At 45.8% G+C, this 26,813-nt stretch overlaps 2 protein-coding genes across 5 annotated transcripts in view; one reads left to right on the top strand and one right to left on the bottom strand.

Annotated features, from left to right (window-relative positions):
* COL6A6 (collagen type VI alpha 6 chain) overlaps nucleotides 1-2,827 on the top strand; it is an 86,460-nt gene extending 83,633 nt beyond the window's left edge. For both annotated transcript variants that reach the window (XM_007666174.2, XM_007666173.3), the window contains one exon: nucleotides 1,484-2,827. In XM_007666174.2, the coding sequence (XP_007664364.2) occupies nucleotides 1,484-1,553 (70 nt within the window). In that variant the 3' untranslated portion in view covers nucleotides 1,554-2,827. The remainder of the gene's footprint in view (nucleotides 1-1,483) is intronic.
* Nucleotides 2,828-3,632: 805 nt separating this feature from the next.
* PIK3R4 (phosphoinositide-3-kinase regulatory subunit 4) overlaps nucleotides 3,633-26,813 on the bottom strand; it is a 47,602-nt gene continuing 24,421 nt past the window's right edge. For 2 of the 3 annotated variants that reach the window (XM_029070802.1, XM_029070803.1), the window contains exons 10-20: nucleotides 21,007-21,205; nucleotides 19,330-19,529; nucleotides 18,583-18,793; nucleotides 16,440-16,605; nucleotides 13,115-13,279; nucleotides 12,391-12,602; nucleotides 9,434-9,565; nucleotides 7,369-7,469; nucleotides 5,993-6,081; nucleotides 5,364-5,472; nucleotides 3,633-3,869 (exon numbers count right to left, since the gene is read on the bottom strand). In XM_029070802.1, coding sequence (XP_028926635.1) covers nucleotides 3,699-3,869; nucleotides 5,364-5,472; nucleotides 5,993-6,081; nucleotides 7,369-7,469; nucleotides 9,434-9,565; nucleotides 12,391-12,602; nucleotides 13,115-13,279; nucleotides 16,440-16,605; nucleotides 18,583-18,793; nucleotides 19,330-19,529; nucleotides 21,007-21,205 — 1,755 coding nt within the window. In that variant the 3' untranslated portion in view covers nucleotides 3,633-3,698. Of the gene's footprint in view, nucleotides 3,870-5,363; nucleotides 5,473-5,992; nucleotides 6,082-7,368; nucleotides 7,470-9,433; nucleotides 9,566-12,390; nucleotides 12,603-13,114; nucleotides 13,280-16,439; nucleotides 16,606-18,582; nucleotides 18,794-19,329; nucleotides 19,530-21,006; nucleotides 21,206-26,813 lie in introns of those variants that run through there. The other variant, XR_005660247.1, reaches the window with a different exon arrangement.

Genomic DNA, 26,813 nt, shown 5'->3' with positions numbered 1-26,813 from the left:
AGCCTGCTCTGATAAATTCATAAGAGGAGGAATTTGTTCCAGGGTCCCGGGGCAACCCTGCTGAGGCCTCACCGCCACATTATGCCTAAGGATGTTTGTCCAAATTTAGGGCGAGTGTCTGGTGTGTATCATGAGGGTTGGCAATTTGGTGGAAACTTCTAGTAGGACGGCAAGATCTGAGACGAAACCGCACCCTGGGGCTGTCGTCCCGCTCCTCGTGTAACTTTGGTGACTAAACCTGGTAACTGAATGCCCCACGAGATGACAAACACAGGACCCTCTAATTCTCCTCACTTGTGCTGTGAGAAAGTCCCTCCTCTGCGGCCTGGCGGGGGCAAGACAGGCACGTGAGCGGTAGGATCACACGCGACCTCAGCAGTGACTTAGCAACAGCGTGAAACAGCTTAAGCGGTTGTTGTCTGTCTCATCTCTGAGCTTTAGAGAAATCCAGGAGGATGCTGGTTCTTGTCAGGACAAAAGCCAAGGGAAACATTGAATAAGCAGACACAGATGGCAGCCAGAGTGAAATTCCAGGGAAGCCATTTAGTGAGAGCACTGATCAATCCCAGAGGCAATCAAATTCAAGAAGCCACCTGTTTCTTAAATTAGCTGGTCAGGGAACCATAAAATGGGTGAAGGACAGGGCCAAGAGGAAATAAAAAGTGCAAAAATGAAAACAGTAACAAACCAACGTAGGAATAACGTATCTGTCCCAAACCCAATTTCCAAAATGTCTCTCTCTGGGGCAGAAAAGCGCCGGTAGTAAGGATGACACTGGTGACAGAAGCTTCTGCGGCCTACAGGCCGGTGAGTCCACTAGGCAAATGCAGTTGAGCTGTCTCTTAAAGCTAGCAGGAGACGTGCTTCGAGATTCAGTATCAAACTGGAAATCCAGTAATTAAAGCCTACCGCTCCTCTTCTCCAACAAACCCTATTTCCAGAAGCGCTCATTAGCAGCAAACGGGATGAGGTTGAATTTTGTACTTTTTCCTCAGCCCAGCCTTGGATGGAGGTGCAAATGAGCAGCAACAGAACAAGAAGAGAGGGCTGCAAAGGGCCCGGATAAGCCATAAAGGGGACAATCAATCGGCATCAATTGTATTTGAAAGCCACACCTTCACAACGCATATTACGATGGACCCGACTGATGTGGTTGATTGGGATATTTACTACTCTTTAAATGTCCTTAACTGAAACTACTGAAGGCCCAAAATTACATTAAAAATACATCCGGGATGGTTCAGAGCACTTAGCGTTTATTCACGTTACACGCTATATGGCTGAATTCTTACCCTAAAGGTGTCTCGTCGCTTCCCTTCTCTGTGCCTCGGTGACCTCATCTGTAAAATGGGGATGAAGACTGTGAGCCCCCCGTGGGACAACCCGATTACCTTCTATCTACCCCAGTGCTTAGAACTGTGCTTGGCACACAGTAAGTGCTAAGTAAATACCATCGTTATTATTCTTCTTCTTCCCTCTGTAGACTTGTTCCGGGACCTCGTGGACCTGCATTCAAAAAATCTGGCATCCAGAATGCTAAACTTGTTTCTTAGATGCATGGCCCAGAAATATCTGCGGGGAGACGGAGCCGACGCCGACTTGAACATTGAAGTTTTAAACTGAAGAGTCACACTGCGTCTTTGAAACTGGAAAGAGATGGCATAAATTGCCTTCAAACCTCATCTTGCAGAAAGCGCAAGTATAATTTAATCATCCTGTGGGTGAGGGCCTTCTACTGCCGGCTCCAAAACCTGGACATCGTATCATCTGAGCTTTCAGAATGGCCGAAAGCAAGAACGGCGATGTGGACAAATGCCTGCGTTTTGAAAACCAGAGCCGAAACACAGTTTGACGGACGGGCGTAACGGATGATCAGGAAGAACTACTTTCCGACTTACCACTCATCTTATCTAGCAAGGAACTCTGCCTGCCACAGGAAGAAGGTAGAAGAGGAAATCAAAATATGCATGGATAAAAATTCTGAAATGTAAGACATACATAGAGGATATAAATGGAAAGAAAACAAAGTACCAAAATAAATCCCATTATATTTGTAAGTACATATGAATTGTGAATAATATTTTGTCTGTTCTCTTCAATCTGTATTCTGTACACCGACTTTACTCCCCATTACGTCATACTGTCTTTAAATACCCCAAGTGCCTAAATACGCTGTCTGCCCAAAGCTATTTTCAGGAATTTTTTGCTACCTGGCTCCTTGACTTATCTTAAAAGTCTTCCCGGTATGAAAGCACAACTCCCTCACAACCATGGAGTGAATCAGAGACATCTCTCCGTCACAGCAATGAATGGGCACTTTTCCCTCTTAATGTTGCACCTTTCAGGTCTGCTTTCTCATTTTTGTGACATCGGGAAAGACAAACAGGGTCTATTCCTGTTGTGCTTCTTGCCCTCAGGTCACTAGGGACCAGTTGTTAAATCAGGCCCACGGTGATATTTGCTCTCCAGGAGGGATTTACACCGGGGTATTCTCATTTTCGTGACATCGGGAAAGACAAACAGGGTCTATTCCTGTTGTGCTTCTTGCCCTCGGGTCACTAGGGACCAGTTGTTAAATCAGGCCCACGGTGATATTTGCTCTCCAGGAGGGATTTACACCGGGGAGAGAAGATGGCCCAGAGGGTGACGGTTGTCTGTCCGTTTAGCAATCCTGTTGCAGTCCTCACCCAAAGCGGCCCCTAGAAATCGGAGTTTTGCCCCAATGTAACTCTTCTCATATACAGATGTCCTGGCTCTATCAGTGCTCTGCACGTTGTATGCCCTGTTATTATTATTCTTGTGAGTAAAGGTGATCCTAATACAGTTAGTCTGTCTTAAAACCTTAACGACGTGGTAATAGGTTCTCATTTGTTCCAGAAAATTCAACAAACTGATGATTTTAGCACCCCGAGGTGTAATTTTTCTCTGGGCTGTAGGGGAATGGTACTGTTGGAGAGAAACCACCTAGGCCTCTTCCTTCATAATGTGTTTTTTTCCCTTGTAGTCATTTTACTTTTCCTTCAGATTACCTCAGTCAGGAAATCCCTTGGTCTACAGGGATTTTTACCCACTTGTACCCCAGAAGCTCGCCTTCAGAAACGAAAGGTAACGAATTATCAAGCGTGACTCTCAGCTACGCTCTTTTCCTCCTCAAATTGTAGTTAGGTGTTCCTTTGATTTCAAAAGCACAGTAGTCAGGGCAGGCATTAGACCTCTTAGCCAATGAACCACATGATCAGGCTGCTCGGGAGGAAATGCTGCAGGCGGAGAATAACAAGGAAAGAAAAAGTGCTAATGGAGTTTATCTGGGGGGAACGGACTACTTAAGTGTGTTTACCAGATGTCTGAATGATAATGTGACTCTCCTTCCAGCTGTCTTCTCGGAGGAAAAAAAAAAATTCCATGACTATTCCAAGAACCAGACTATCGCAAGGCCTTACCTTCATGAGCTAGGAACTAAAACTTCCCAGCAATTACTGTCTTCCTTGTGATTCCCACAGAAAGAAAGAGGAAGGAGCCCCCGAAGACACGTTCAGTCTAGCAGCGGTAATAGAATAACGATGAGTTTAGTCAGAAACCGAAGGATAAACCCTACGGAGACTGCCTTCCACTTTATATCACAGAATCACGCCTTTAGAAAAAAATGCAATATAATATTTATTTCCTTCTTACAACTATACAAATGAGTGCGGTTCTTTTCATTTCCATACTTTAACAATCCCATCTCTGGAAGCAGTCACGATAAAGCCTTGCGTGGTCTGGAACGTAGCAACGTCGGTGATGATATCGTGATGGCCCACCGGGAGAGATTCCGGACCCCTTCGTGGGGTGTCGTCCGAGGGCCCCACCTTCTGCTTGTTCTGAATTTCCTGTTGGGTGACGGGGAAGACGGGAGTCGGGTGATGAGAGGAATATTTCACGTGCTATTATATGTTACAATATTAATAGTATTCACTCTTCATTCATTTTTTGACCAATTACTGTGGGCCGGGCACTGTACTTCTAAGCACTCTAGGTAAAATGCTTTTATGAGCTTAACCGACCTAGAAGCCAGACTAATTCTGTGAAACTGCAACATCCCTTTTGGATTACGGAGGTCCTGAGCTAGAAAGACGTGCATCTACACTGTGAGCTTCCCACGTGGAAGAGAAGAGCCCATCTTCTTGCAAAGCCCTATGCTGTAGTACTTCTCGGTGCCCCGGACCCCAACGGGGAAGCAGCGTGGAGAAGCAGCGTGGCACAGTGGAAAGAGCATGGGCTTTGGAGTCAGAGGTCATGGGTTCGAATCCCAGCTCGGCCACTTGTCAGCTGTGTGACTTTGGGCAAGTCACTTAACTTCTCGGTGTCTGTTACCTCATCTGTGAAATGGGGATGAAGACTGTGAGCCCCACGTGGGACAACCTGATCCCCCTGTGTCTACCCCAGCGCTTAGAACAGTGCTCGGCACATAGTAAGCGCTTAACAAATGCCAACATTATTATTATTAACGGGCTTTCCTTGTCAGATGACTGCTCCCTAATTCCCCAACGGCGTTCTCGCCGAGATGCCGACTGAAAAGACGCGCTGTGGCAGAACTGGCGCGATAAGGAAAATGTGTAAGTAAAAATAAATCCGCTTTGCCATTATCCTTTCGGGAAACATTTTGAAGACCTCTAGCGAGTACTGTGTGGTTCTGGTTGTTGGGGTTAAACTCCTCTTGGCCCCAGATTCCCACTTCCACTTTCCCCAGACTCCATTAAGCTGCCCCATGTGGGCTGACCGCCCCGCCATCAGTTTCAGCTGACTCTGCCTTATCATGGGGGGTTGTGTTCCTGAAGAAACTATTACAGAAACCCGGCCTTAACTGACGCCTTTTGCGTGTACAAAACCAATTCTTCTGGCACCTCACTGCCACCTTATGCAGATGGTCTCTAATTCCTCAGTAATGTTCTATCCAAAATGCCTATTGACACTCCATGTTGTGGAAGAACTGACTATACAGGGAGGATATTTTTTACCTGCTGAATTGTGCTGCTTCCTCATCAGCTGGTTCTTCTCACCTTTTGAACTCAATGAGATGTCAACTTTTTCTACATATGACCGAATGAGTTGGAGACCAGTTTCAAGCTAATAAACCTTATCCTTTTATACATCTATCTAAGCGTTTTGGGGGGGTGGGGGCGGGGGAAGGGGATAGAGGGAAGGGAAGAGAAGGTTTTAAAGGAAAATACAAAGGAAGAACCAGTGTGTGAAACATTACAAGCTGCTTCTTTTAGTCCCAAGAATTTTTTTTTCTCCTCCCTAAACGCATCCTCAGTGAAGAAGTATTTTGTTAGTACTTTAGTTACAGACCTTGAAGGAAAATAGCAAGACAGATATTATACCTGGACTACTTCGGTGCCTTCGATGATCTTCCTGTAGTACGACACTGTTGGGGAGCCTGTATTTCCTGCAACGACGTAGGATCGCTCGGGGTACGCTAAATCCCAAAATCTACGAGAGGATTTAAAAAGTTGATCAGTTCCAAAAATCACAGGAGATGTGTGCAACTTGTCTTAGATTTTTAATGTAGCAAATACGTGCTTTCCCGGCTCGTCATTAAAAAGTTTGGAGAGTTTGAAACACTGTGGAAAGAAGACTGTAGCAAGAGACTACTATGCAACATAACAGATGTCCAAAAATCAGCACTTCTCACGAGCATCACGTTGCCAAACGCCTTACTATCATGAGTCTGAAATCAATCAAAGGTACTTGACATTTACTCTTTGCAGAGCACTGAGCTAAGCACTTGGGGAAAAAAACCAACAGAGTTGGTAGATACGTTCCCCGCCCACAAGGAACGCGGTCTAGAGGAAGAGACAGACGTTCACATAAAGCAGGCACCCGAACGTAAGTGCGAGCACGTCCCGAGAGCCTAGGACGTATCTAAAAACGCAACCCCTTGTGTGTGAGCGGCAGAAAAGATCAGCAAAATACTCTGAGTTTTGCTCCCTCCTCTTCCCAAGAGCCCTACCTTATTTTCATGTCCGAGCCTGCCGTCAACAGGATCGGATTTCCATCTGCGGGACTGCAATATATCCCGTGAACGCTGTGTGGGGACGGCTGGCCAGAGAGAGCGAAAGGGAGCGGGTCAGTGGTGTCGTTGAAGGTTTGCTGCTAGTTCAAAACCCGGGAACTTGGTTTGGGGAGAATACCAGTGTTGGGGCCGTGGGTTAATCTGACCCTTAGCAACATCGGATTATAAATCAATCACCTCAAGAAATGGGAGGTAAAATACGCAAGTACATCTTTTCCCTTTTTCTCGTAATTTCCCTTTAGGTTTTAACTGTCTATGCCGTGGACATTTCATTCCATCCTCACTGCGGGGAAGTCTGCAATGAGACCACAGTTCAAAGGAAGAGAACTCCCATCCATTATGGCTGGCTTATCTTAGTTTAACTGCCCTGTTAAAGTACCTAGGTAAAATGGAGAGATTAAGAAAGCACCATACCGAAACTTTCTTTAAATGGAAAGCTAAAGACCGCCCGCATTTATGTGTTCTGCTTCTCAAAGCCAAACCTGGAAGGTTAACAAGTCCTCCGAGAGAGAGAGATGGACTATTTTTTAAAAGAAAATTCAAATTTTACTTCAGGTGACACTGTCCGGTCCTCCTGAACTGGCAGTCAAATGTTAATGAAAACAATTAAAATCTGTATAACACTTTTACTTTTCCAGAGCGACTTTTACGTTCTTCATTGGGCTACTAAGGTCAGAACGAGAAGGGAGAGGGTGGAACCACTGTTCCTCATTCCTGCTGAGAAGCAGCGTGGTTCAGGGGAAAGAGCCCGGACTTGGGAGCCACAGGCCCTGGGTTCTAATCCCGGCTCCGCCACCTGTCAGCTATGACTTCGGGCAAGCCACTCGACTTCTCTGTGCCTCAGTTCCCTCACCTCTAAAGTGGGGACGAAGACTGTGAGCCCCACGTGGGACAACCTGGTCACCTATCTCCCCAGAGCCCAGAACAGTGCTCAGCACATAGTAAGCGCTTAACAGATACCGACGTCGTCATCGTTTCAGAGAAGGCAACTGGGGCAGGGAGACGTTTCGTGACTCGCCCGAGGTCACACGGCGGGCCAGCCGCGCAGAGCTGCAATCTCGACCACGCGATTCCTGTTCTCTTCGGGAGATCGCGTTACCCCCGAACAGCTCCAAGGAAATGAGGAAATCGCAAGATGGAATGCCCCCTGACATCTTATTCTAATAAAGATGGCCCACGAGCCCAGCTGAGATCATCAGAAGCAGACCGCCGGACTAAATGGGGGCGGGGGGGGGGAGAGGTGGGGAAGTAACTGATTTTACAGTGGGAGAGGACGGGGACGGGAGGGAGAAAGGAGGACGAGGCAGCCAAACCTGTAATTCGGAAAGCGGTGGGGCACCGCTGGCCCAGAGCGTGAACCGTCTGTCGCCCGTTTCCATGTCCCACATGGACACTTCATTGTTGCCTTGAACAGCTACGGGGAAAACACCGCCAACACCATTACGCAGAGCAGATGACTTGGCTGAGACGCTGAGGCAATCCCTCGGCCAAAAGAGCAAGTCAGCTGTTTCTGATTCGGAAACAGATTTTTGTACTCTTGTTCCTTTCCAGCTCTGAAATTCGGTGCGCCTGCACTAACGCTAACCAAGCATAAAAAGGGGCATGTGATTTTTAATATTCCAAACCTCACGATCTGTAAGTCGCTAGAGCCGGGTCTCCGACCATCAGCTCTCTGCTGGAGAAATGGGCTGGCACTGTGGTAGCGGGACTGGACACGAAAGAAAAGTTACCTAGCCACATGGCCGTTGGACCGAGGAGGGAAGGGCCCAAAAAAGCTGGGAACTCTCTTGCTCTGCAGGTGACTTAAGGACGAGAGAGAGATGCTGGATGCAGCGTGGCTCAGTGGAAAGAGCCCGGGCTTGGGAGTCAGAGGTCGTGGGTTCGAATCCCTGCTCCGCCGCTTGTCAGCTGTGTGACCTTAGGCAAGTCACTTAACTTCTCTGTGCCTCAGTTACCTCATCTGTAAAATGGGGGGAAGACCGTGAGCCCTACGTGGGGCAACCTGATTACCTTATATCTACCCCAGTGCCTAGAACAGTGCTTGGCACATAATAAGCGCCTAACAAATACCAACATTTTTTTTTTTAGTCACATTCCCCCAGGGACTGGATGGATTAGACCATTCCAGAATGTTTCTTGGCTTTAAAAAACACCTGTCCACTAACATATCAGTACCAAGATCTCCAGGCCAGAAGGTAACCTCTACCTCAAAACCCCACACTCTGAACACGACTTAGCCCAGACCATTTCATTTTATTCCAGTGTGGTTGCCCACCATTTGAAATCAATCAGTAAGTACTTTCAGGGACTGTCATTTTCTGGAAGTTAAATGACAGATCTACTTAGTTCTTTTATCCTGAGGATCTCACCTATTTTAGAAATCAAATTTTGGTGGTCTTTCAAGGTCTCACCTGACGATCTCGTTTCTCTCCCTCTGCCTCCTCCATACTCACACGGAGGACTGTTGAGCAGAATCAGCGGTGAGAGACGGTGCCGGCGAGAAGCGGCGCACGGGAGACAAACCCCTCCTCCAGCGGGCCCTCACTCTCTAGAGCAGTGCTTCCCTGGCCTTCTCATCGGATCAGTTGGAAGCAATGCTGCCCTGGCAGGAGCCACTAAACTCCCGTAACAACCGCCACATCTGCCAGAAAGTTCTTGGACAGACCACCGGGAATACCTGGACTCGTGGTTTTCAATATCTATCGAGTCCATTTTTGATCAGAACAGCACAGCGTTTACACCACTTTACCTAGACCTGCCAGGAGCGTAGGCCTCTGCTGGGGCCCTCTCCTCCCCTCAGGGGGCCGCCGCAGATCCTAGCCTCCGCTTTTCATTTCTGGAAGTATCGGAGAGGCACGCCGAGTTCACGTCATTCGGCGTGAGATAAAGCACCGCTTGCCTGTCCCTTTTTCTTTCTTGGGAATGCGACCTGCTTAATTAGTCCAAAATCGCAAGGACGAGTGTGGCTTTAACGTGCAGGTGGCCAGACGCTTCGGGTCGGCACAGTGCCCCTGAATGTCATGAAAAGCAGCCAAAGAGCTCCCCGACTGATTGGCGATTACTACTTTTGGTTGGGGGAAAAGTAGGAATTGGTTCAAAGGTACCTGAGCTACCCATTCACTTTTAGCCAATTTTGCAAGAAAGGGAGGGGGAGGATCAAGAATGATCTTAATTAAGTCTACGAGGGAAGTCTTTATGGATCGTTCCAAATATAGTCGCTCTAAAACTACTAGAGAGTAGTTCTATATTAAAACTGAATTGAGAGTTTACTTCACCACTAAGCATTTGGTCCCTATGGAAAAGAGACAAAGGTCATGACAACGTAATCTTTTCTCCCCCAGATTCCCAAACACTCGGACAGTGAGAGCGTCACCTTACCTGCGATGACCCAAGACTGATAGAGAGGATGCATCAGGAGGCGTCTGATCCGAGCCCGCGAAGGATGGCAGTGGCTGGAAATCGGCAACTGGAACCTCATGTCCCAACAGGCCATAGTACCATTGCTGGTTCCTTTTAAAATGGGTAAAAAACACAGATTACTGAATCTTCTGACAGTCACAATTCCACCCTCCCAAAAACCTGGCCCTAGCTTTGAATTAATATAATGGAAAGGCTAGCTGCATGGAAGTCGTTTTTTAAGACACTTGCTCTCCACTTCCTTGGACAGGATCAAAAGTAGCTCAACTGCACAGGAAAAGCAGGACGTTAGTTACGGAACCATTCCGAAAGTCTATTTTAAATGATCTTTAAACTTTGGGACAAAAATACCCTTTATCCATAATTGTGGCATCTGTTTAGCTTTCACTGTGTGCCAGGCACCGTACCAGGCACTGGGGTGGATACAAGTCAATCTGGCTGGACAGAGTCCCTGTACCACGTTGGCTCACGGTCTCAATCCTCATTTTCCGGAGGAGGTAACTGAGGTCCAGAGAAGTAAAATGACTCGCCCAAGGTCACAGAGTAGGCAAGAGGCGGAGCCGGGATTAGAAACCACAACCTTCTGATTCCCAGACCCCTGCTGTATCCACTACACCATGCGGCTTCTCACTAATCAGAACGGGCATCTATTGGCAATTCCAAAAAGAAGGGTGTGGTAATAATACTACTACTAATGGCATTACTAAGTGCCAGATACTGTACTAAGCGCTGGGGCGATACAAGCAAACTGGTGGTAGGATAGGTCTGAATCCCTAGAGCTTCAAGATTTCTAATACAATGACAGTTGACGGCTGGGAATACGGAGTCCGTACCTTATCTAGCCAGGGCTTCATCTTCCTAAATTTGAAGGTGTCAGGATGTACACTGGGCGGGTTTGCAACTCTCTGGTTGGGAGTCGGTGTTACAATATATCAACGGTGTTTATTGAGCACCATTCTAGGCACGTGTAAAAGCTGTCTTCCCTGCCCATAACTTTCAATCTAATGGGGGAGTCGGTAGACGTAAATGGACTCATGCAAAAGCTGAGAGACTAGGAAGAAAACACCGATGAATAAAAGGAAATAACTCCAGTGCAGGATTCGTGACTTACGAACGGAGCCTGAATTCCGACAGGCATCTGGTGGTAGTGTGTGTAACTGTTGGCGCTCCCCTGTAGATGCTGCATGAAGAGCTTACTACACTGCAACTTTCTTGGTACCGCACGCAACCCAAAAGGGAAATGAGCAGAAGAAATTAGGAGTTGTTTCTAAATTAAGACAATTCAGATGAATAGAACCATCATAGGCATGAGAAAGAGAAAGGAAAGGCAAATGGGAAACTACAAAAGGCAACATGAAGGAAGTTTGAAACCCAGAAGGTTTCAGCAGGTGAAAATTCCTCTGACGGAGGGGGCAAAGTGCCAACGGTCTTAAAAGGCCTGGGAAAAGGGAAAAGCTGTGCTAGAAAGAAGCAGAAGGGAGCCAGCATGATCGTTCTTCATCAGACATGAACTGAAAAGCAGGATGAAAGGACCCTGAAACAAGGAGAGTGATTAGAAAGGAAATGAGCCAACTAAAAACAAGGAGGGGAAGGAAAGAAAAGGGGCCGCTGACTCTGTCTTACTAATTTCATCGTCTCGATTCGGAAAATGGAATGGTGAGTGATTATAAAATAATAGTAAGTCCGAGGAGAATCAAGAAAGTGTCTCGACGATGGCATGTGGCGGATCCAGATGATACGCAACGGAGGGAGGTTAGGGAAGAACTATCACACCCGGGGGACTTGGAACAAAGCATTAGAAAGGAAAAGATCTAGGCTCAAATCCTGGCTCTATCCCCAGCAAACTGCGGGACCAGGTAAAAACCCCTCCGTGCCTCAGCCCTTAGCTGCCTCTCTGGTTGAAACGGAAACTTTCCCTACCTTATTCGCTCAGCCAGTACTGGACTCTCTCTACCCGCAGTGTTGGGAAGTCGCCTATCCACATCAGCCCCTGATCACGGTGGTGGCACAAGGCAAAAGCGAGATCTCACCTTAGCCCTGCTGGCCACCACTTCTCTCTACCTCATTCTGCCTCCACTTGGCAGCTCTGGGATGGCCAGATTTGGCCTTGGATTCATTCCACAATCAGGAGAGCAGCACTGCCTAGTGGAAAGAGCGTGGGCCGGAGAATCAGAGGACGTGGGTTCTAATCCTGGCTCTACCAACTGCTTGCTGTGTGACCTTGGGTGGGTCGCTTAACTTCTCTTTGCCTCAGTTTCAACTGTAAAACAGGGATTAGATACCCGCTCTCCTTCTTAGCCTGCGAGCCCCACGCGAGACAGAGACCGTGTCTGACCTAATTAACCTGTACCTACTCGAGGGCATAGAACAGTATCTGACACATAGTAAGCACTTAAACACCATATGAGAGACAGAGAGAGGGTGTGTGTGTGTTGAACTCTGTTTCTGGCCCCAGTAGGGCCAGATGAACAGGGGCTGGGCCCATGTCCTGGTGTTTCTCAGTTTTGCTAGCCTATCTTCCATGTCTCTATCAGCTCACCACTTCTATTTGAAGATGGGGAGAAGGTCAAAGGTAGAGGAAGAGGATTTCATACGAGTCGATTTCCGTACTGACTAGCGACTCTAGTAAATGCAGGTTGATGGAGGAGCGAAGAGGCTATTAGCTAAAATGAGATCTGGGCCCGACCGGTGGATCGCAAGAATCCCAGACCGCGATGGGAACTCGAGAGTGAGTTAGCTGTAAGTCTGTCGTGGATTCTCTAGACCGTAAGCTCGTTAAGGGCGGGGAACGTGTCTGGCAATTATTATACTCTACTCTCCCAAGCACTTAGTACGGTGCTTTGCACATAGTAAGCTCTCAGTAAATGCTGATTGATTCCTGGAATGAAGAAGAGCCAGGAAAGTCAAAGTGAGCTTACCAATACACAGCCAGCACTGGTGGATGTCCACGGCAAATGACGTTATGAGGCCTGACTTCAAATCGTGCTTTAGCGTCCACGCGTTACTCGAAGACCTGAGGTCCCAACCAACTAAGGAACCATTCACGGTGGCATAGGCCAGCACTGACTGCGCTCCAGAATTGAAGTGATGTATATCTACAACACACCCATCCTCTTTCTGGTCTAAAAGCCTAAATCGATGAGTAAATGAGATAACTGTCAGAGGCCCGCACACAGAACATTTTTATAGAGTGATTTTCCATTTCATAGCACCATAAATGTAGCCCAAGGAATTAACTTAACTAGCATGGGGTGGAAAAATATGTGCATAAAAGTCCCTCTTCCCATCAATTTAATTCGCTCTGTTTATAGCCAAGAGACGGAAGACTGACATTACTTAATCAAAAACATACTTTTTTTAATCCTCCAAGGCAGGATTGTGGTTTTCGACTTTCAGATCAAATATGCTGTTGAGAGTTAAATTATTCAAGCCTATTCCAAAGTGGAATAAGCCTGCATTCATGTGACTCACAATCACCTGATTTCTTGACGTGATCGGAAGCAAAAAAAAAAAAAATCCAGCGACAGTGCAAGTCACTGATTTTGAGATGGAGGAGCAAGTCTATTCATTTCACATGTCTAGAAGCCACAAAGTCCGGTGGAGGGAATGCTCTGAGGTGTTAATAAATCTGGAAATTGATACCTGCTTTGTAGCGGATGTATCTTTGGAGATTTAGGTAACTTGGAAGCCTCGATCCCAAGGAGCTGAACGGCTCCATTATCAGAAGCTATGGCCAAATAATGGGAGCCTTGGCAAAACGTAAGCGTCTTGACACGTCCTCCGATGCGAGAGTATGTTATGATTGACCTAGGAGAATGAACGGAATCGGTGTCAGCAAGATCACTGTTAAGTTTTACCACATCTAGGAAAATGGTCAATATTTGCTAAATAATCACGATTGCCAAGAGCAGATTGAGAAAGGTCACAACGAAACTATCCAGAAATATCCCATTAAAGTGTACGCCCTCCTTGACGGCAGGATTGTGCCCCCCAACTTTGTTGTGCTGTACCTTCCCAAGTGCTTGATCCAGTGCTTTGCAAACAGTAAGCGAAACCACCGGTGGGCAGGGAATGTGTCTACCGATTCTATTGTGTCGTACTCTCCAAACTGCTGAGGACAGCGCTCTGCACGCACAAACCACCCACTACATACCACTGATTGAATAAATACTACTGTCAGATCTCACCACACTGAAGCTGCAACCCAAAAACTCAACTCGAAGTTTGTTTTATTTGGGGTCTTTAAACTCCTTACTGCTCACTTGTAATTTTCCCAGAGCCTTTAGGTCCTCCCTCGTAGTAGACCAGACCCCAAGAAAGGCATTATCTCTTCCAAATCCCTTCCGGACCGTTTAGCGAACTGCTGTCTAGATGGTGCAGACACCGATTGCTGCAATGCAGTAAAGAGTTCCCGAGTGGCAGGACTGGCTTAAAGGAGGGTGCCCCCCCAGAGCCGTGCCAATCACGGGGAAGTCACGCTTAAAAGTCTGAAAGTGCCCCCCCGCTCCTAGAAAGTAACTCTGAATCAGCAGGGACCTGAGAGGAATCCGGCCTTGGTTCTGGGGCGCGGGGGGAGGTGGTGCGGCGTGTGGTTACCCCACGGTGTCATCAGAAGCGTACAAGTGCAGTGTGACGCAATGACGTACACAGAATGGAAGGGAGGGCGGCGAGTATTTCCCTGTCTGACGCTGGTCCTGCCTAGCAGCCCCTCCCGAACTATTCTTTTTCTAACAGGGAGGAACTGCAGCCACTGGGCAAACTGGGCTTCTCCCTAGATCAGTAAGAACACAACATTACCTTTATTTCAATAAGAATCCTCCCACTTTCCAGTTCCTGGCTACCAATTTAAACTGTACCATACTACTCTGAATCCAAGGAAATAGAATTTTTAGCTTTGGCTCTACTTTTAGCAATAAAAGCCACCTGAATTAGAGGGGCGTCTACATTGTGCCCAGCCCTGCTGCCACAGACCCTGCCCTCCGGCCTTCGGGAAATGAGCCTGGGCTGGGGCGCAGGTCCAGCAAAACAGTCTCACCTTCCCCTCCTCCTCTCCCTCCACCGAACGATGGACTCACAGATTTGCCATGAGATTTTAAAAAGAGGGTGGAAGAGAGAGTTCAGGTGGGAAGAGGAAGGAATCAGGGATCTGTGCCCCTTTCCATGATTCCTGGTGGCCTGTTCTCTATAGTTCGAGGCAAAATATATTTTCCATGGCTTAAACATGCCAAGGGGATGAAATGGATTAATTCATGGAACAGCAGAGTCAGCTGAAGATGTAGACTCTTCCACGGTGGTTATTTTCTTCCCATCATGGCTATCTGTGTTCCTCTGTGGAGATTCCTATTGTGACTACTTTCTGGTTTCCTTCTTTTCCACCCCTATGTCGGGGCTTCTGTTACCCCTGCATCCTGTGGCTTCCTCTGCTGCCCAACATCATCTTTATTACTCTGTTTCTATCTCCTTTCCACAGCACTGTGGCTGAGAGAGTCTCGATTTAAGCTCATTTTTGCCTCCTCTCACCCCCCACCTCACCGAGCTGCTGGAACATATCAAGCATAACAACTCCTGCTCACGGTAAGAAAGTCTGAAAAATACTTTCTCTGGGAAACTTCGCTCTCAAGCTCTCTCAACCTGCAACCTAGGTGCTATTCTTGACTCCACTCTCTCTTTCAACTCCCCTGTCCAGTCTCCCCAAATCCTGTCGGGTGTCCAGAATACACACCTTCCTTTCCACCCAAACAGTCTTCATGTTGATGCAGGCACTTGGCACATCCCAACTCGACTACCGCATCAGCCTCCTTGCTAACCTCCCTGCCTGCAGCCTCTCTGTTCTCCAATCCATACTTCTTCTGGAAGCCTCTATATCCTCTCTTGTCCCATACAGATGGCCTCAAAAATCTCCAAATTGAATACCCAGGGGGTTCAGATCATCATGCAATTCTCCACGACATAAAGAACAGAATGCTGCAGGTGCCCCAAAATACAAAATAATAAACAGAGGGACCAACTCTCCATTTCTCATGATGTGCAAAGTGTGTAAGATAGTACACTAGTTGGGATTACAAAACATCTGCAGAAATGGAGAGAAAACAAAAGGACTCATTAGTTGGCAGAAGTAAAACCATCTTAATAAAAATGCACAAGAAACAGCCTAACCAGGTGTTTACTGATTGGAATAATGCCAAAAGATTCCTGGCTTTGACAGGTTCCTATTCACTAAGTCTGAGTGTGAAATCAGACAGCTAAAATTTCCTCTCAAAGCCCAAGGCTAAAGACATTGTATCGGCTTGAGAATAAGACCCATTTCCTGGGGACAAATTAAAATGTATTTCATGTCTTTTGGTGTCAGGACTCAGAAAATTGAAGGCCAGTACAGAAAAATGAGAAAGGCAGAGTCCGACATAGCGAAAGAGTAAATTACAATAATCAGGCTGAACACAAACTAATCGGGCTGAACATAAATCAAGAGACCTCAAGTCACTGAAAGGGAAAAATCATTTAGATTGGCACAAGGTTGAGATAAAGGGTGAAATTTAAAAAACAGACATTGGGGTGGATGTCAGAAAAACTGTCAGCAGAGAAATTGGGGTCTGAAATAGTCTCTCAACAGAATGACTGAAAATCCCTTCATCTGGGATTTTCAGAAGGGACTGGAACTCTAAAAGATGTAATGGTGTGTCCAAGACTACACAGGGAGTGCAGTTGGCCAGGAGAGCATCTGGCCCCTACATCTTTTCCATCTCTTAATTTTTACGATTCATTGCACAAGTTTTAGTGCACAGTTTGCTGGACAGTCACCCAGCAGAAAGCGAAGGGCAGCTTTTGGAAATGCATTTTTAAAAACATTCCCGCTCAAAGACCTTTCCAGATTTCAGCCCTGAAACACCTAGGAGTTTTTAGGATCTGTGGTGTGGCTCGAGCTCTAGGAGTTCCTCGGCAGGAAGCCCTACCTCTCTAAGGTCCGTACCTGGTAGTAGTGGTCTTGCCTTCCATCTTTTGGCTGTTCCAGATTTTCACAGTCCCATCATTTGAGCATGTTGCAAAGAGGGAGTGTTCGTCGGAGACTCTGATGCGATTTACCGCAGATTTGTGTTCGTGAAGATGTGCGACCAATAGTCCTTTAGGTCGCCAACCTGAGGAAAGAGCAGCAGATCTGGTTTTGGGTGCTCATTCCAATCGGTCAGAGAAAAGACTTCCCTTTCTCCCCTGCTCACCATCAGGAGTACGAGAGTATTAATCACTGAGGCATTTGCCAGATCCAGGAATTGAGCAACCGAGGTAAGGAAAACAAACTGAGAACACGACCAAGAAGGAAGGCCAAATCACACCACTGAACATGCTTTACTACTCTCCCAAGACTATCAGAATACCCTTATCACCACAAGTTTTACTGGCCACAAGATCAAACCAAAAAGAGGGCTATAAAAGTCAATAACTTAAACTGGGGAAAACGATTATAAACAGCATCACTTTCAACAGGGTGCCGATTCTACACTATTGCTATGATACCCTTGTGCTTTTAGGCTCGAGTCTCATAATGATCCTCAAATTTGCAGGCAGTAAAGACAGAAGAGGGGAAGGAAAAGGTTCATGGATAAAATATAGTTTTGTTATCTGTCCAGGGGCTCAAACTGTGGCTCTGGAAACCACATCTCCATTTTCTAGTTTACAAGTAGGTGGTAAAACTAAATTGACAAGTGCAATTTGCACAGAGAAAAATGTATAGGAGGGAGCCCCATGACCAAAAGGTCTCCCCTCTAAAGAGGCAGGCTCCATGTTCCACACCCCACCCTCCTTATTTACTTAGGCTTGTACACACCTATACCCTCCCATCTCCCCCCACCCCCTTTGTCCAAATCACTTCTTGCCTTACAGAATAGCTCAACCCTTCATTCAATTCTTCAAATGATGTCCTACAAACTCAGTACCTGAGTATCAGTAAGATATCACTGATTTGACATGCCTACCTTTGGCTACATAACCCTGAGATATTAACACTGACAGCCTGTTACTCGTACTAAAACCAAAGCACACATTTTAGATAGTCATATGGAAACGCCAATGTTTTGAGAAATACATCATTTCTCACTAAGAAACAGAGGAAAAAATATGGACAATCGCCAGTGCTGGCTGAGCTGCTTAAGCTAGGAATAAAGAATAAATCTTTTTTTTGATTTCCCTGAGGTTCTTGGTTAGACTTCTGGAAAGAATAGCTAAGCTGTGTGCGTTGAGGTGAATGCACTGGATTTGAAGGCGAGCAAGAAAGTCTGTCATCAACACAAATCAAGGTGCCAGGGTAGACCAACATTTTCCCCTCTGGAGAAAAATCGTTTACATACCCATTATAAAGGCATTGAGGGGTAAAAAAAAAATCATTACATTGGCAGAGACCCACTTCTTAAATTATAAAATTTGACTGCTTTCCTTACAGTACTAAATAAAAAACAGGACAGTCTAAGAAGGAAGGAAACAAAGTCACAGATAACGCTTTAAAAGGTACTGACCCAGAGCAGAGTCTGGAGGAAATTATTCCTAATTTGAAAGAAAAAAAACCTGAACACGTGCCCAGCATGACAACCATCCCAGAGCAGCTTGAGAGAGCCAGGAGTGCTGGGTCGTTTTGAAGCAATACAAGTGGGAGATGTGCTCTGCTAACATAAAATCAAGAGCTGGGTGTTTGAAACCAGTGTCTCCCGCAAGTTTTCCCCATGGGCTGCCTCCACAGATGGGAAATAGACAGGAGGCCTCAAGTGAGCACCGTGACAGTTTTCCAGTTAAAACTGTGTCACTGCTCTCCAAAGGCTGTCATTTCTTGGCTGGTCTCTTTCCCGTTGCTCACACCCACCCACGGTATTAGATGAAGAGGAGGAGGGGAGAGGAGGTACCAGCCATTGCAGAGCTGGGAAAACGCTAATGTTCTCTAGCTACCTTTAAACTAAAGGAAAATGGCAGCAGAGATTCATTTCTAGTCTGAAACAAATCAATTCCCTTTTTAGCTTTCGCAAGAGGCAAAAAAAGGTGGTAAAGGAATTGACTGTCTATAAACAACTTCCCCCAAGCTTGTCCTTCGGTAGAAAGACGGTCGACCGAAATAACTGTGTGGTCTTTACCCGGCGGGGGTGGCTTGCTCTCCCATTCTGCATTCTCCATCATCTGCTTGGCTATCCGCTCGGCGTTGCACTGCTCGCGCTTCTGTTGCACTAGCTGCTGAAGTTCAGTTTTACAAGTTGTGATGCGGATTTGGTAGCTGGATGGCAAAATGGTACTGCTCAAAACTTGGATCTGAGGTTTCCGAGCCTGGACAGCTGCTATTTCAGTGGCCTGAAAAATCGCACAGGTAACATATCATAACTTCCTCCTCCTCCTCCTCCTCCTCCTCTCAACTCCTCAGATCCCCCTAAAACAAGTCCCCTCCCCAGGTGTTCCGTCAGGGTTGGAAGTGCGGGGGGGGGGGTGCCGTGCTCCCCCATCATGGCTTCTGACTGCTTCTCGGACTTTCCTCTCAGTTCCTCTTCTGACACACGGTGATTTCTCTACAAAGCTACTTTTCACCAAGTTTTAATAAGTTCCAACAGCCTAGCAATAATGAGTATTTTGTCTTTTTTTTTTACTACAGATCTCCCAGACATGCGCTCTTAAAACTGCTATATAAGCCTGGGGTAGAGGAAGGGGGTTATAGAGTTCTAAAACTAACCTCAACACCAAATCGGCAGAACTAAGAATCCCCCGTAACGCTACAAAAAACACAGAGATGGTCTCTACCGGTTGCCGAACTGTACTGTCCAAGCGCTTAGTACAGTGCTCTGCACAAAGGAAGCACTCGATAAATACGACTGAATGAATGAATGCCCGGCTACCTGAGGAGATGACGACAGAGGAATGCCCACGCCAACCGACGACTCGGAACGAAAAGATTTCCCTGTCTGAATTGCTTCTTGATCACTAGTTGGTCCATGGCCTTTTGGTAGTGGCTGAGCAATGGTAGCTGGTTCCAATGACCCAAACATACTCTTCCATTCTTCATTCACATTTGAATCTTGCTTTACGTGTTTTCTAGCTACGACCGGAAATATGAACGTAACTGAATGGTGTCAAAGTGAGGGTTAAAATGATAAAATACGCAATTTGAAATCACTTGACTGCATTTATCTCTGTGGCACCGCATTCCAAAATGGAAAAAGTTCTTGGCTACGGCGTCTTTATTACAGACACACATGGTTTTTTGGCATGTAAGTCACTAAACAATAAAAATCTCAGTAATAAAGATCCAAGCAACGAGAAAGATTGGATTCTGAATGAACTGGAACCAGATTATCCAACATTGCAGTTCAAGAACAGCAGAGCTCCCAGATCTATTGGGGAGTAACAACTGCTTTGAATTAGACATTTTAAATGATCTGGGACTGACTCAGAGTCTGATTGAACTTTACACTTAACCCTATGACTGCTACATTCAGGAACTTCCTCCACTTCTCTACAGAAATGGACATGGACAAGAGGAAACTACTGCAACACATCTAGTCACAACTATGAGCTCCTCGGGGGCCAAGGAAGGTGTAACTGCTAAAATGTCTCTAGTGCTAACATCCGCTGAGGACCAGGCTCCTGCAGCAGGCAAATACATATTTATTTTCTCCCCTTTTCTATCTAGCTGGCAGTGGACTAACAGCAGGAGAAGGAGGGTCCTGCAAAAACCTAGTCCAAACTTGCCAGGTGTCAGCTCTGGGCTAACCCAGGCCAGTTCTCCGGGATCTGGTCTCACTGAACTTATAAATGCATTTATATGTTTAAAAATTCACATCTGCCTCCCATTCTACACTTTAAGTTCACTGTGGGCAGGGAACGTGTCTACCAACTCTGTTATACTGGACTCTTCCAAGCGCTTAGTACAGGGCTCTGCACGGAGTAAGTGCTCAATAAATACCACTGTATGACTCTCAGAAAATCCTGGTCCTGACCCACTATGCCCACGTCCTGACCCACTATGCCCACGTCCTGACCCACTATGCCCACGATACAATCGGTAACCTTTTCTGGAGATAGAATATTTACGGACTAAAGAACAGTAACCCTACTCTTGTGTTTTTCTCCTGGGAGTGATAACTAAAGTATCTGACTGTACCTGTTGGACATTTACCCACTAGGGCAGAAACAGAAAACGTTTTCCAGAGGCCATTTGTGGACCTCGGGTGGGGTTCCTGGATTCAAATTTGATTGCTTTCAGATGAAAAAACCCACAGTGCCTACACAGCAGGCAAACAACTAATATCTTACTGTGTTAAAAAGCCCTATATTTGTGGTTAGGTCAAATGGTGTTTTTTTAAAACCTTGATGGGTTGCAAATCAATTGATCGCATTTACTGAGCACTTACCGTGTGCAAAGCACTGTACTAAGCGCTTGGGAGAGTACAACAATGACACAGTCCCTGCCCCTAATGAGCTCAGTCTAGGGATGAGCTCAGTCTACAGACGAAAGATGTTCTCTTAACCAACCATGAATAACAGTAAGCCAAAATAAGCGAGACTGTACCAACCCCTTTTGTCGTCGGGCTCTTGCTTGGTTTTAACAAGGTCAACTTGTCTTCCGGTTAGGCCTAGAGTGGCCAAGTCGATCACACCTTTTTGAGTATCGTGAAGGTGGCTCTGGTCCACAATATTGGCCTTCGCTTTATTGGATTTCATCATGAAGTCTTTCAAAGCTAACAGCTTGTCTTCCTCCTCCTCTGTCATTCCCTACAACCAAATATAAATGCCCGTTACTTAATGTTTCCTTGAAAACCAGCATTCCAAGAGGCAATCAGGCAGAATAAAAAACAAATGCTAAGGGGCTGTTGAAAAAATGGGCAGGTCTAGAAGCAGGAAGAGCTGATCTGGAGAGGGTAAGTTCAGAAAAACTTTTAAAGGTGAGGTTGGGGAGGGCAAGGTGAGAAAGCAGCCCCTTTGGGGAGAATGATATATACGACGGCAAGGAGGCAGATGGAATGTGCATGAGAATAATTAAACTGGCTTGGGTTGAAGCGTACGAGGAGAACAGATCCATAAGAGAGAGATGACGGTGGGGTTGGGGGGGGCAAGAAGTTAAGAGGGGGCCCATGTTTGGAGTTTTTTAAAGGTAACTGGGAACCACTTCTGGTTTCTGAGAAGGCCACAGACATCAGACACTGCTTGACAAAGAAGACTCATGGTGCTTAACTTTGAATGGATCTGGAGTGGGGAAGAGACTCAGGCAGGGGAGCTGGCAATTAACAATAATAATAACAATAACTATGTCAAGTAACCAGGTGGGGTAATGAAGAACTAAGCAGACCTGCAGCTGAGTGAATGGAGAGGAAGAGATGAATAGCAGGAATAATCCTAGAAATGGCAAATCCCAGTCACGGCCTGCATGTGGAGGGAGAAACAGAAAAGGGAATCAGAGATGATTCCCAGATTACGGAGAACTGAGAAGACACAGATGCTGTAGACAGACACAGAAGTTGAGAAGAGGTGAGAAGAAGAAAGGATGAGAACTAAGCGGTTTTAGACCATTTAGATTTTAGGAGATGGTCTGAGAAGAGTAAGAAATGCCGGTCAGGATAGAACGTGCGTGGTTAGGAATAAAGAATCTGGATTGGGGCCATCTGTACACAAGAGACAGCAGAAATGAAAGGAGTAATACAAAAAATTAGTCTAGTTTACAGATATTAGGGTAGCAAAGAGGACAGTAGCAAAGAAAAGGAAATCATCAATTAGCATTTGAATGTGAAACATATGCAGGATACTGCCCCAAAGAGAAACTTAGTTCCCACCCAGTGGGCTTCTGAACTAAATGTAGGGCAATTCATTTATGCCAGGAAGAACTGAAAATACAAAGACATACATAGATATCTATGCATTCTGTTGAATGGCATAAAACCCGAAGCAGCATGGCCCAGTGGATAAAACACGGGCCTGGGAGTTAGAAAGACATGGTTTCTAATCCCGGTTCCGTTACTTGTCTGCTGTGTGACTCTGGACAGGTCACCGAACTACTCTTTGCCTCAGTTACCTCCTCTGTAAAATGGGGATTATGAATGGGAGCCCCATGTGGGATATGGACTGTGTCCAACCTGATTAGCTTGTATCTACCCCAGCACTTAGTACAGTGTCTGGCACATAGTAAGCGCTTAACAAATGCCATTATTAAAAAAAAAACAACCCACCCAAAAAAACCCATACTTCATTCCAACAACTCTGAATCCTTCCAGCGGGACTAAAGTTTGGTCTCTGAGACCACCGAAGGAAAAGGTCCATTCTTTTAAAGTAATTCAGGTTCTGAGCCCACATCTGGGTAACAGGGCAAAGAGTAAACACAAGACAAATTCAATTACTACTGCTTATAAAGGGTGACCAAAGTTACTAGGTCAGGAATGAATACATTGAATCTAACTGTAGAAAGACACAAATGCATCCCTAGGGGATCTTCATCTGATGTCCCGTGAATAAATCACGCTCTAACATTAACATGAGACTACTTTTTATTTTATATTGAAGTGACATTCTTCTCTCCTCCTTTTCTACTCAGGGATCACCATAGTCAAGGTCAAGGTAAGCGATTCTATGGTGGCAGTAAATTCTGCTCTTCATTAAGCAGGCCACATTTTCAGATACAGCAGGAAGTCAGGACTTCCAGATATCATTTAAAAAATAAGATTAAAAGACGCAGTAGCAGTCACGGTATTATTTACGTATGAAGCGCTTGTAACGGCCGCTCCTTGTACTCGTACTTATTTAGCACTTTTACCCAATGAATTCAAAGCATTTATCATGAGCCCCTCTCATCTACCGGGAAAGTACTCATTACCTCTTCTGTAAAGAGCCCGGACGACCAACAGCGAGGGAGGGAATCACCCCAAGTTAAAAGCGATGCTGGGAAAATAAACTCCCACTGATTCTAAGTCTCAGCATTCCCCCTTAACGCCACACTGCTCCTACCAAACAAAGCCTTACAGAAAGTCCCATGACGTAATGCACAGTTGGAGAAAAGTGATATCTCCTCCCGTCACAAACTTTCAAAGAATGAGTGGATGAGATTTAACACCCCACTGCTCTGCCTATTGAGCCTAAGATAGGACCGGGGTTCTAATCCCCGCTCCTCTACTTGTCGGCTATGTGACTCTGGGCAAGTCACTTAACTTCTTGGTGCGTCAGTTACCTCATCTGTAAAATGAGGATTAAGACTGGAGAGGGGAGAGGCCGGAGCCAGGAAAATCAGCGAGGAGGCTGATGTAGTAGTGGAGACAGAATAAGTTTGGATGGAGAGGAAAGGGAAGATTCTAGAGATGCTGTGGAGGTAGGACTGACAGGATTTGGGGTCGGGAAGAATATGTGGACTGAGATGTGAGTGAGATGAGTTAAGGATAATGCAGAGATTATGGGCTTGTGAGACAAGGAGCACGACGGCGTAAATTGTAAACCCCCAGTACACAGGGAATGAGTCTAAGTCTGTTAAATTGTACTCTCCCAAGCACTTGGTACATCTCTGCAGAACAGTAATTGCTCATTAAATATGATTGATTGGTGTTATCTACAGTGATATGAATCACAGAGGGGAGAGAGGGTTAAGGTGGGAAGATGAGGCATTCTGTTTTAGACACGTTAAGTTTCAGGTATCAGTGAGACATCCAAGTAGAGACGTCCTGAAAGGAGGATGAAATGCAGGACAGCAGGGGCTGGAGAGATAGATTTGTGAGTCAACCATGAAGAGATGGCAGTTGAAGCTCTGGGTGCGAATTTCTCCAGTGGAGTGGGTGTAAATGGAAAATAGAAAGGAAGCCAGAAGTGAGGTAGGTGGCACTCCCACAGTTAGGGGGTCAGAGGGTAGAGGAGGAGCCAGCCAAAGAGACTGGAAAGCAGGGTGGTCTAACGGATACAGCAAGGGACCGGTAGTCAGAGGCACCAGGGTTCAATACCAACTCCACAACTTTTGAGTGCTGTGTGACCTTGGGCAAGTCACTTATCTTCTCTGTATCTCAGTTACCTTGTTTAGAAAATGGGGATTATGACTGTGACCCCCATAGGGGACATGGACTGTGGGTCCAACCTCGTTAGACTGTATCAACCGCATTACTTAGTACAGTGCCTGGCACGTAGTAAGCACTTAACAAGCACCACAGAAAAGGAGCAGCCAGATAGAGCTAGGAGGAGAAACTGGAGAGGAGTATCAATGAAGCCACGGTTACAGGGTTCCGGGAAAAAGAGGTGATCCACGGTGTCCAAGGCAGCCAAGTGGTCTAATAGAGATCGCTGGATTTGGCAAGGTGACCATTGGTAACTTTAGATAGGGTTGCTTCCTTGGAGTGGAGGGGGCAGAAGCCTGATGTAGGGTATTGAGGAGAGGAGGTGGAGGCTGCAGGTGTAATAATAATAATAATAATAATAATGGAATTTATTAAGGTCTTCCTATGTGAAGTTTAGAAAAGAATGGTAGGAGAGCAGTGTGGCAATAAATGGAGGGTGCAGTACAATCAAACGAAGGCTTTTTTATTTGTTTTTAGTTTTGCTTTGTTTTTTAAGGGTAAGGGATACACGGGCTGTTGGAAAGTGGTGGGGAAAGAGCCGCTGGAGAGTGATCGGTTGAAGACGATGGTCAGGGAGGGAAAAAGGTTACTATTGATATACCAAGTTAAGAGAAAAAAAAACTCTTTAATATGTGCAATTTCTACTTATCACCCTGCTTTTAACATTCTTCGCCCATGAAAAAGGAAGAGAAGAGGCTGCCTTTCACGTTAACAGTGCTCCAGAGATTGTGATGTTTCTATCTTGTAGAAATGGTGGCAGTTTAAACATTAATTGTCATTTTCCCTAAGAAAGAAAATGGAACAAACCCAGATTTGCCTCCGTTCTTAACAAAATCCTGCCTGATGGCTTTTCTTCTGAACAATTAGATGAAAATCTCGGCTGGCCAACTGGCCAACTTCTTTAGAAAAACTGAGTTGACTTCTCCCCTTTACTGAATTCTGCAGAGGCATGTTCTCAGCTTGATACTATGAGCACATGTGTTGTGTGTCTGGTGAAACAGCAATAATTATCCAACTGGCAATGGAAAAGTGTGTGAAGCTTAAACACGATCAGGCAAAATGCTTGTGAAGTCTTGCTGGGAAAAATATGAAATGAAACCCTGTACAAGAGGTTTGAAAACAGATCTTTAGCCTGGATTTTTACAAATTAAAAACCACAAAAAACTTTTGAAACAAGTTTTCTTAAGTTGCCACTTAAAATGCACAAAAATAAGAGTTGGCGTATAGTGTGTCTGAAGTAGCTTATGTAGATGAGGATTCGTGGTCATAAATTTAAAGCTGAAGACTCGTGGGCCGGAAATGTGTTTGTTTATTGTTGTGTTGTACTTTTTCAAGTGCTCAGTACTGTGCTTTGCACACAGTAAGCAGTCGATAATTACGCTTGAACGGTTGCCCTGCAGAAATCACAAGCCCTGACGCTCCCAGTCCTCACTGGCCCCCACCCTCCCGACCCAAGTTTCCACTCGAGCCCTCCAACATGAAGAATCTTGAATAAGGTCTATTTATTCAACATGTCTTCAACCAAACACAGAGGTTTCTTACTCTATTTTAGCAGAGCATGTGGATAGGACTCCCTTGAATTTAAGAACAAAGACCCACTTATAGTTCTCCAATCTTTAGCGACATCATTAATTTTGAGACGATGTTGCCTCTACCTGCTACACCTAGCCGGGCTTTCTTTCAAAAGTATCCCATGTGTGCAGCAACGTATGAGGGTGATCTTAACCCCAAAATACTTATCAAAGATGTCCTTCATTTAGGGAAATACATAAGAAATGATTTTACTTCAAGCTTTTCAAGTAGCCGATAAAGTAGAGACTGAGGGCTTTTTTCAAAAGTATCTCCAAGTCTACAAAATAAAGCAAGAGTGTGCAGCCTTACCTCAGTATTAATTATGGCCCTAAGGCTCAGCGTCCCCTATTTCATCTCACCAGTTTCAAGGTAACCCTCTATTTGCCTACAGTCCTCCAAAGGAAGGTGAGTTTGAATTTAAGTAATGTTTCCTCATATGTCATTTATAAAAGTTTCAGTTAATTAGGCATTGTCCTGGCAGGCAGACCCAAAATTGGAAGCAGCATGGCTCAGTGCAAAGAGTCCGGGCTTGGGAGTCAGAGGTCATGGGTTCTAATCCCAGCTCCACCACTTGTCAGATATACTCTGGGCAAGTCACTTCACTTCTCTGTGCCTCAGTTACCTCATCTGTAAAATGGGGATGAAGACCGTGAGCCCCACATGGGGCAACTTGATCACCCTGTATCCCTCCCAGCGCTTAGAACAGTGCTTAGCACATAGTAAGCGCTTAA

Source organism: Ornithorhynchus anatinus, chromosome 8, assembly GCF_004115215.2.
Source record: "Ornithorhynchus anatinus isolate Pmale09 chromosome 8, mOrnAna1.pri.v4, whole genome shotgun sequence".
In the NCBI taxonomy this organism is placed as follows: Eukaryota; Metazoa; Chordata; class Mammalia; order Monotremata; family Ornithorhynchidae; genus Ornithorhynchus; species Ornithorhynchus anatinus.
The sequence above is the reverse complement of the archived record's forward strand: the minus strand, read 5'-3'. Positions and strand labels throughout refer to the sequence as shown.